General features: G+C 50.4%; 1 protein-coding gene across 8 annotated transcripts in view; it reads left to right on the forward strand.

Moving 5' to 3' along the window:
* Window positions 1-10,255, forward strand: part of CREB3L4 (cAMP responsive element binding protein 3 like 4) — a 32,000-nt gene extending 21,745 nt beyond the window's left edge. For all 8 annotated transcript variants that reach the window (XM_083166129.1, XM_083166128.1, XM_083166127.1 and 5 more), the window contains 5 exons: window positions 6,655-6,761; window positions 6,869-6,937; window positions 8,945-9,029; window positions 9,105-9,204; window positions 9,350-10,255. In XM_083166129.1, coding sequence (XP_083022255.1) covers window positions 6,655-6,761; window positions 6,869-6,937; window positions 8,945-9,029; window positions 9,105-9,204; window positions 9,350-9,642 — 654 coding nt within the window. In that variant the 3' untranslated portion in view covers window positions 9,643-10,255. The remainder of the gene's footprint in view (window positions 1-6,654; window positions 6,762-6,868; window positions 6,938-8,944; window positions 9,030-9,104; window positions 9,205-9,349) is intronic.
* Window positions 10,256-10,813: the final 558 nt, after the last annotated feature.

The raw sequence follows: 10,813 nt of genomic DNA on the forward strand, positions 1-10,813 counted from the left end.
ATCCACGGGTATAAATAGTAACATAATCAGAACATACTATACAACAAGGGATAAGATATTATAAACATAGGTTGAACTAGATGGACGCAAGTCTTTATTCAGCCTCACCTACTACCCCTTATACACCAAAATCCCTGGTCGGACCCTGGTCATTGAACACAGGAGTTTCCAGGGTTGGACCCAGCTTCATACCCCATTTATACAGCAATGTGACCCAGGTCTGCACCGTTTACACTGAAACTGGGTCATCCCTGCTTTTTCCCAACCTTCCCTCAATGATTTAAAATACAAATTAAAAGACATGACAAGTTAGCACTGAAAAATGTTGGTTTGTTTATTGTGTGAAATATTTTTCAAAACGTTTTATTCAGCATCACCCATGTGCTCCCCCCAGCCCCTTCCCCTGCAGCAGCAGACCGAATCTCCCATGTGCTGCCCCCCCCCCCCCCCCCCCCAAAAAAATAACATAAATGGTACTGCATCCAATTATGATTTCTGTGTGCACTGCCCGTATCCTTCCTGGCTGCTGTCTTTTGCCACTGCAACGCGCTGTGCAAAGGCGTCCAGCACTTCTGGTATCCTTTCAGCACTACCCTGATATCCCAACCTGGGTTGGGACCATTTATACACTGCCCACGACCCAGGTCCAACCAGTGTTCAAACCTGGTCAGGACCTGGGTAGGAAACCAGTGTTACTGGACCTGGGTTGGCCCCTTTTACACCAACGCTGACCTGGGTCCAACCTCGGTGTAACCTGGGTTTTTGCCTTGGTGTAAAAGGGGTACACGGCACTTCGACCAGGGTCGGACCTGGGTCTGCACCATTTACACTGAACCTGGGTCAGCCCTGCGTTTTCTTGTGGATGTCATTAAAAATGCTTGCTCGTTGCCAAGGGGGGTGAAATTGCTCGTTGCCAGGGGGGGGGGGTTTGCTCGTTGCCAAGAGGGGTGAAATTGCTCATTGCCAAAGGGCAGGGCCATGCTAAGAGCATTAGGGGCTCCCTAATGTCCCAGCAGACAGAGGGACAGCTCCCCCCCCCCCCCCAGAAGTGGCTATTTATAATTATATATATATATTTATATGTGTATATGTGGAGATTGGATGGATGGATGGATAGATATGTGGAGATATATATATATGTCCGGGAGCCCCTAATGCTCTTAGCATGGCCCTGCCCCTTGGCAATGAGCAATTTCGCCCCTCTTGGCTGCTGCGGGGGGAGGGGGGTCCCTGCTGCTGCTGGGGGGGCTGTCAGGCTGCTGAGGGGGGAGACAGAGCCGCGGGGTCCCTGCGGCCAATGAGCTGTCATTGGCAGAGTCCCTGCGGCAGATGGGAACTACTAGTTCAGCAGTTGCGGCCAGCACCCCCTCCGTCTCCCCCCTCAGCAGCCTGACAGCTTCTCCCCCCCCCCCCCCACCCCTCATCAGCAGTAGACACCCACCTCCTCCTGCAGCAGAGGGGACAGCGCTGCACGCCGTGCAAGGACCCACTGCGGGTGCCTCAACCCGCAGCGGGACCATTTACACCGGTCTCTACACGGGTCCTGACCGTGTTCTACCCAGGTCCTGACCTGGGTAGGACCTGTGTAAATGGACACAGCTTCACCCCATTTTCACCGTGGATCCGGGTCTGACCCGCCGCTGACCTGGATTTTTTGACGGTGTAAAAGGGGTATAATATAAAACTAGTTAAAAGCCCATCAGAATGACGGCTTAGTCCCTCCTACCTCCAATCTCTGTCCTCTCGCTCCCTCTCACCATATCCAGCAAGTGTGAAACAAAACAGTAATTTGTTCTGTCACGTGACCTCTAGTGGTCACTGTGGGGTACTTCACCTCAAAAAGGTGAGGAGTAGTTAGGCTTTTATATAGAGTTTTAGTGTTGATTCACATATTGGACTTCTTGGGCCATTAGCACACATTATAAGCAGACTTATTCATTTATGTAAAAAGTGATAGATTTTAAAGGAGAGTTAAATTTAGTCCGCAAGGGGGAGAACTTGGGGCTAGGCTGTGGGGGGGGGGGGGGGGGGGCAGGGAGGGCGAGTTAGGAATTACCAAGGGAGGGTTGTGCACTAAGTGGGTGTGGTCGGGGTTAGCAGCTCTTCCAACACACCCATGAGGTGGCTGCCCAATGTCGTTTTTGTTTTTGGGGTGTCGCCAGTAGCCCTAATCCCCAGTTTTGTTGTATGTTCAGATTATGATGAAATGGGACCAGGGGGTATGGGAGCTCCAATGGTATTGGTCCATCAGGAACAGTTGGAATATTTTGGAGCTTCCCCTCAACCCTTCATTCAATGGACATGACTCTGTTGAGCCTGTGGAACACATTCTGCGCTGATGTTCTGCAGAAATACATTTTAGCCCAATGATTCAGGGTTGGAATCGCTGCCAGCTTCTAGATCAGCATCTTGCCTGGAACTGGTATTTGTCCACCTCGCCAATCTTCTGGTTTGCCGGAAATGATGGTAATAGATAATGGCTATGGCAACTGCTGTAAGTAGGATTGTGATGACAAAGGCAGCAAAGCAGATGATGGCGATGCTTTGTGTTTGTTGTTCCTTCATGTCATCTTTCAGATCCTCAAAATATCCTTTAATGTCACCTACTGGCATTAGCTGTCTCTCCTGGGTGTCCCAATCAGATGGAGCTGACTCCTCCTCCTCCTCCATGTCTGTGTCGGGCTCCGCGGTAATAGCAGCCCTTGGACTATCCGACATTTGCTCTTTATCCTCAGTGTCCCAATCTGAAGATTCTGGATTTGACTCCATGTCGGTGTCGGGCTCCGCGGTAACAGCTTCCATAGGACTTTCCGGTAGGAATTCGTCCTCCTCATTGTCCCAATATATTGGAGCTGGTTCTAGATCTTTCTTGTATGTGACGGGCTCCTCGGTACCAGCCATGCGACTTTCCGGCATTATCTCCTTATTCTGAGAGGCCCAGCCTGATGGAGTTGGCTGTAATTCTCTCATGTTTGTGTCGGGCTCCTCGGTACCAGCCATGCGACTTTCCGGCATTATCTCCTTATTCTGAGAGGCCCAGCCTGATGTAGTTGGCTGTAATTCTCTCATGTTTGTGTCGGGCTCCTCGGTACCAGCCATGCGACTTTCCGGCATTAGCTCCTTATTCTGAGAGGCCCAGCCTGATGGAGTTGGCTGTAATTCTCTCATGTTTGTGTCGGGCTCCTCGGTACCAGCCATGCGACTTTCCGGCATTATCTCCTTATTCTGAGAGGCCCAGCCTGATGGAGTTGGCTGTAATTCTCTCATGTTTGTGTCGGGCTCCTCGGTACCAGCCATGCGACTTTCCGGCATTATCTCCTTATTCTGAGAGGCCCAGCCTGATGGAGTTGGCTGTAATTCTCTCATGTTTGTGTCGGGCTCCTCGGTACCAGCCATGCGACTTTCCGGCATTAGCTCCTTATTCTGAGAGTCCCAGCCTGATGGAGGTGGCTGTAATTCTCTCATGTTTGTGTCGGGCTCCTCGGTACCAGCCATGCGACTTTCCGGCATTAGCTCCTTATTCTGAGAGGCCCAGCCTGATGGAGTTGGCTGTAATTCTCTCATGTTTGTGTCGGGCTCCTCGGTACCAGCCATGCGACTTTCCGGCATTATCTCCTTATTCTGAGAGGCCCAGCCTGATGGAGGTGGCTGTAATTCTCTCATGTTTGTGTCGGGCTCCTCGGTACCAGCCATGCGACTTTCCGGCATTATCTCCTTATTCTGAGAGGCCCAGCCTGATGGAGGTGGCTGTAATTCTCTCATGTTTGTGTCGGGCTCCTCGGTACCAGCCATGCGACTTTCCGGCATTAGCTCCTTATTCTGAGAGGCCCAGCCTGATGGAGTTGGCTGTAATGCTCTCATGTTTGTGTCGGGCTCCTCGGTACCAGCCATGCGACTTTCCGGCATTATCTCCTTATTCTGAGAGGCCCAGCCTGATGGAGTTGGCTGTAATTCTCTCATGTTTGTGTCGGGCTCCTCGGTACCAGCCATGCGACTTTCCGGCATTAGCTCCTTATTCTGAGAGGCCCAGCCTGATGGAGGTGGCTGTAATTCTCTCATGTTTGTGTCGGGCTCCTCGGTACCAGCCATGCGACTTTCCGGCATTATCTCCTTATTCTGAGAGGCCCAGCCTGATGGAGTTGGCTGTAATTCTCTCATGTTTGTGTCGGGCTCCTCGGTACCAGCCATGCGACTTTCCGGCATTAGCTCCTTATTCTGAGAGGCCCAGCCTGATGGAGTTGGCTGTAATGCTCTCATGTTTGTGTCGGGCTCCTCGGTACCAGCCATGCGACTTTCCGGCATTATCTCCTTATTCTGAGAGGCCCAGCCTGATGGAGTTGGCTGTAATTCTCTCATGTTTGTGTCGGGCTCCTCGGTACCAGCCATGCGACTTTCCGGCATTATCTCCTTATTCTGAGAGGCCCAGCCTGATGGAGGTGGCTGTAATTCTCTCATGTTTGTGTCGGGCTCCTCGGTACCAGCCATGCGACTTTCCGGCATTATCTCCTTATTCTGAGAGGCCCAGCCTGATGGAGGTGGCTGTAATTCTCTCATGTTTGTGTCGGGCTCCTCGGTACCAGCCATGCGACTTTCCGGCATTATCTCCTTATTCTGAGAGTCCCAGCCTGATGGAGGTGGCTGTAATTCTCTCATGTTTGTGTCGGGCTCCTCGGTACCAGCCATGCGACTTTCCGGCATTAGCTCCTTATTCTGAGAGGCCCAGCCTGATGGAGGTGGCTGTAATTCTCTCATGTTTGTGTCGGGCTCCTCGGTACCAGCCATGCGACTTTCTGGCATTATCTCCTTATTCTGAGAGTCCCAGCCTGATGGAGGTGGCTGTAATTCTCTCATGTTTGTGTCGGGCTCCTCGGTACCAGCCATGCGACTTTCCGGCATTATCTCCTTATTCTGAGAGGCCCAGCCTGATGGAGTTGGCTGTAATTCTCTCATGTTTGTGTCGGGCTCCTCGGTACCAGCTATGCGACTTTCCGGCATTAGCTCCTTATTCTGAGAGGCCCAGCCTGATGGAGGTGGCTGTAATTCTCTCATGTTTGTGTCGGGCTCCTCGGTGCCAGCCATGCGACTTAGAGCCGTCTTCAGAGATTGAGCTGGGACTAACAGTGCTCCCTCTGTGACAATCACTTTGGGAACGGCCATGGCAAGTCTTTCCTTCAATAGTTGATTTGTCATCTCCAATATATTATTTTCATCTTCGTCGCTCAGTGGACTAAGTGATGTTTTCTGTCCATCTGAGACTTCAATAAGCATTCCTGCCAATAGCAGGAGGCAAATAAAACAATCCATCATCTTCGCTCTCTATGCAGAGAAATGAAAATGATCTGTGCTGTGGAGCCTATTGTGCCTGTTGGGCACATTGTGACATCACTGTGATGTCACATGCTGTTGAGCTCATTGTGACATCACTATGATAAGGTCACATGCTGTAGGAATGAGACTGCTGTGTTGTTTTCCTATAGCTGTCTCCTCAGGGAAAATGTGGGTTATTTAATGATATTTATAGGCAATATACAACCAGTAGAGTTTCTTCACCTCTCTTTGTGCTTTTGTCCTCCTATTTCTAGTGTTTTCCATTGATGTGGCCCCTGACACAACTAAGCTATCCCTGTACTTTATTACCATGCCACTTCCTATATGCGCAACATCTAATCCCGTTCTCCCAGAATAAGGGCCACAGTGTGGAAGATCCCCTGGTGCAGAGACTTGCGTTACTGCACTAAACACCCATTTAGACTAATTGAATCCCTAAATAGTTCCCGGTAACCCATATGTTGCATAAATACCCATTCTCCAAAATTACCCAATTACTCGTATATTATAACATACTTTAAAATTGAGACACAACTTTTTCTTTCTTTTTTCTCATTTTATTAACCCGTTTGAGTGCCAACATCTCTGGGATCTTGGTTATATAAATTCAAACAAAAATGTATTAAAAAAAAAGATTATTCCCATATAAGGTAAACATTACATGTCCATTACGATGAGTAAATACGTTTGCTTTTCAATTTTCACATCTATTTTGACAAATTCACTTGGCACTCAAAGGGTTAAGAGGTGCAGCTTCTATTTGGGCCCTAATTGCTTAGGAGATTTGAAGCGTTCTTAGATGAAGCTTAGGGGCCACTCTTGTTTGGGTATGGAGGGCCGCTTCTGCCTAGCACACACTGCTTCTTCAGTTGCTGCCTTCCTTTCACTTTCTGCTGCAGTTTTACCTGTGACTAACCCCTTTTACACCAAAAACCCTGGTCGGACCCTGGTCTGTGAACACTGGAGTTTCCAGGATCTGACGCTGCTTTATGCCCCATATGTAACCAGTCAGATTATTTAGCAAATAATAGAATCTGATGGATTGATAGTGACTACTGGTGTCGCATCCTTACATGCCGCCATCGATGGTGACTTCTCCCAGCCATATGGCAGTTTGACCTGAGCATGCCCCGTGTGTGAGTTGCAGAGATAGATCCATCCAGGCTGCAGCCGTCAGTAAGTACCTGACACTTGGCAGCACTCAGCGTGTTCTCCATTAGAATGTTACACAGTGTCCCCGGCAAGGAGTGACAGAGACAGCGTAGTACATACAGAATCCCCGGCACCTCCGCACACTGTGACCCCGGCTGCTCCTCCATCTCACAGGCAGAGGAACGGATCCTGAAGAAAGTGCGCAGGAAGATCAGGAACAAGCAGTCTGCTCAGGACAGCCGGAAACGCAAGAAGGAATATATCGATGGGCTGGAAAGCAGGTGCGACTGTGTAGTGGGCACACTGTAGGGCCCTGGGCATCGGGGGGAGTGCTGCTCCGCATACCAGGGACTGGAAAGTAACCGCAGCTCTCTCTGATCTATTACAGAGTTACGGCCTGTTCTGCACAGAACCAGGAACTGCACAAAAAGGTTTTGGAGCTGGAAAAGCACAATGTGTGAGTGTGTCTGGGTGTATCTGTGTGAGTGCGTCTGTGTATGTGTGTGTATCTGTGTGTGTGTATCTGTGTGAGTGTGTCTGTGTATGTGTGTGAGTGCGTCTGTGTATGTGTGTGTATCTGTGTGTGTGTGTGTGTGTGTGTGTGTTTGCTGTATGGGGGAGGGGTGTGAATTATAGGCAAGATGGCAGCTGTGTGGGGTAATACCTGGGTCAGTGCTATGATGGTAGTGGGGTAATCCATGTAGCTGTGTGGGGTATAATGTATGGCGTGGCGAGTCGGAGGTAGTTGTGTGTAATGCGCTGGGCAGAGGTACGATGGTAGCTGTGTGGGGTTATACACGGGGGAGGTACGATGGTAGCTGTGTGGGGTTATACACGGGGGAGGTACGATGGTAGCTGTGTGGGGTTGTACACGGGGGAGGTACGATGGTAGCTGTGTGGGGTTATACACGGGGGAGGTACGATGGTAGCTGTGTGGGGTTATACACGGGGGAGGTACGATGGTAGCTGTGTGGGGTTGTACACGGGGGAGGTACGATGGTAGCTGTGTGGGGTTATACACGGGGGAGGTACGATGGTAGCTGTGTGGGGTTGTACACGGGGGAGGTACGATGGTAGCTGTGTGGGGTTATACACGGGGGAGGTACGATGGTAGCTGTGTGGGGTTGTACACGGGGGAGGTACGATGGTAGCTGTGTGGGGTTATACACGGGGGAGGTACGATGGTAGCTGTGTGGGGTTATACACGGGGGAGGTACGATGGTAGCTGTGTGGGGTTATACACGGGGGAGGTACGATGGTAGCTGTGTGGGGTTATACACGGGTGAGGTACGATGGTAGCTGTGTGGGGTTATACACGGGGGAGGTACGATGGTAGCTGTGTGGGGTTGTACACGGGGGAGGTACGATGGTAGCTGTGTGGGGTTATACACGGGGGAGGTACGATGGTAGCTGTGTGGGGTTGTACACGGGGGAGGTACGATGGTAGCTGTGTGGGGTTATACACGGGGGAGGTACGATGGTAGCTGTGTGGGGTTGTACACGGGGGAGGTACGATGGTAGCTGTGTGGGGTTATACACGGGGGGAGGTAAGATGGAAGCTGTGTGGGGTTATACACGGGGAGGTACGATGGTAGCTGTGTGGGGTTACGATGGTAGCTGTGTGGGGTTACGATAGTAGCTGTGTGGGGTTACGATGGTAGCTGTGTGGGGTTATACACGGGGGAGGTACGATGGTAGCTGTGTGGGGTTATACACGGGTGAGGTACGATGGTAGCTGTGTGGGGTTGTACACGGGGGAGGTACGATGGTAGCTGTGTGGGGTTATACACGGGGGAGGTACGATGGTAGCTGTGTGGGGTTGTACACGGGGGAGGTACGATGGTAGCTGTGTGGGGTTATACACGGGGGAGGTACGATGGTAGCTGTGTGGGGTTGTACACGGGGGAGGTACGATGGTAGCTGTGTGGGGTTATACACGGGGGGAGGTAAGATGGAAGCTGTGTGGGGTTATACACGGGGAGGTACGATGGTAGCTGTGTGGGGTTACGATGGTAGCTGTGTGGGGTTACGATAGTAGCTGTGTGGGGTTACGATGGTAGCTGTGTGGGTTATACACGGGGGGAGGTACCATGGTAGCTGTGTGGGGTTAGGATGGTAGCTGTGTGGGTTATACACGGGGGAGGTACGATGGTAGCTGTGTGGGGTTAGGATGGTAGTTGTGTGGGGTTAGGATGGTAGTTGTGTGGGGTTAGGATGGTAGCTGTGTGGGGTTAGGATGGTAGTTGTGTGGGGTTAGGATGGTAGCTGTGTGGGGTTACGATGGTAGCTGTGTGGGTTATACACGGGGGAGGTACGATGGTAGCTGTGTGGGGTTAGGATGGTAGCTGTGTGGGGTTAGGATGGTAGCTGTGTGTGGCAGAGTCTGTATGGAGAGGAAGGAGATGAGGGGTTACTGAGGTCAGGGACAAGGTGATCATTTCTGTCAATCTGTTCTCCCTCTTAGGTCCCTGATCACCCAACTCCGCAGACTGCAGACCCTCATCAAGCAGACCTCCAACAAAGCTGCTCAGACGGGCACCTGTGTCCTGGTATGTCCAACGTGATCACTCCTCTCGTCTCTCTTCCCACGTGTGCTTGTCACAGAGCTGTCACTCTAATTGCAGATCCTCTTCTTCTCCCTGGCTCTGCTGATCTACCCCAATTACTACCCGCTCCGTTCCGGAGCCGTCCTGAGTGATGGTTCCACGTACACCCCTACTGGAGGTAAGAGCACCATTATAAATGCTCAGGATGTTTATAGAGGTGGGTATGATGACAAAGTGGGGTACTCGCAGCATCGCCAGCTGCAGATATGCCAGTCTTCTGGAATACACTGCCCGAGTGACATCATCCTTTAATGTATTCCCAGTTATCTCCAGAAACATCCTGAACAAAGGGGAGATCTCCGAGGTCACAGAGCCCCCCGTAATCGCAGAGAAGCTACCCCCTGTTTCGCAGTTGTGGGAGAAGATGCAGGAACCTCTTGTAGAGCCCACTGATGCCCCAGAGCAGGAAGGGACAGATGCAAACAATTGGGGGGCAGCGATCTCTCTGGAGAGACAGGAGGAGATGGTGCCCCCCGAACCTATTCTCTCCCCAGAGCGAGAGAACCTGCCGCGGAACAGGGACCTGTCTAAGAAAGTGCGGACAGACGAGATGTGACTGGACGAGCTGTGATTGGAGATGTTACAGTTATACTTGGCATTGGTACCCAGCGTGGCAAGAGGAGGTGGTGACCAATCAGCCGACGGGTCTGTGGCATAGACGCGGTTACTGTACAACATGCAGGATGGCAATGTAGCAACAAGATGCAGCAGGGGTAGTAGGCTTTATTGCAGACCCTATGAGACATTGATTAAGATTGGCAGCCAGTTAAAGCTAAATGATTCTAATTGGCTAATGGGACAACAGATTATATGGGCAGCTTCACTTCGATATTAAACAAATTATCACGGCTTAATTAATCTGGGATATGTCCGGTCTATACTTAGCCATGGTGTGTTATTTGCAGCAATAAATTCCACCCTACCTGTATGTTCTCCAGTTGACCCAGTTAAGGCCGGGAGCCGCTTCATTCCTGCTACACTGGAACTTCCTGATATTCAGAGAAATGGTGTATAATATTTATATATGAAATGATTATATTATAGAGGGGGATGAAATCTCCTGGGAGAAAAACAGATTTGTATCATGTGTTAATAAAATTGATATTTGCTTTTTATCTTTGTTATACGGCAGCGTGGGTTCATATTGGGGCGAGCGCACAATGTAACATGGAGGGGAGGACAGCGCTCACCGCCCAAATGTGCTTCATGATCATGGCCGGGTCTCTGCCCAACTCACAATCACCTGGCAGTTTGCTTCTTCGCATGGGCAGTTATATATATATATCTCTATAATGATCTGCAGCCAATTCACAATCAGACGTGTTATATTTTTTCTATTTCATTGTTAGTTGGCCATTTGTATACCCATTTATGTGAGAGAGAATGGCGTCGTGCAAGAGTTCTCAAACTCGGTCCTCAGGACCCCACACAGTTCATGTTTTTCAGGTCTCCTCACTGAGGGGTAGATTAAGCTGCGATAATGGAGGAGAAGTGATAAAGTGCCTGGGACAATCAGCTCCTAACTGTCCCTTTTTAAACCCAGCCTGTAACTTAACAGTCAGGAGCTGATTGGCCGGTGATAAAGTACCAGACACTTTGGGCCAGATTCTCTAAGCTTCAAAAGTGATAAAATGGAGAGTGATAAACAGTCAGCCAATCAGCTCCTACCTGCCATGTCACTGACTGTGCTTAGAAAATCTGGGACCTGGGAAATGTGTCAGTGAGTA

The sequence above is a fragment of the Crinia signifera genome, chromosome 12 (assembly GCF_055691185.1).
Source record: "Crinia signifera chromosome 12, ASM5569118v1, whole genome shotgun sequence".
NCBI lineage: Eukaryota > Metazoa > Chordata > Amphibia > Anura > Myobatrachidae > Crinia > Crinia signifera.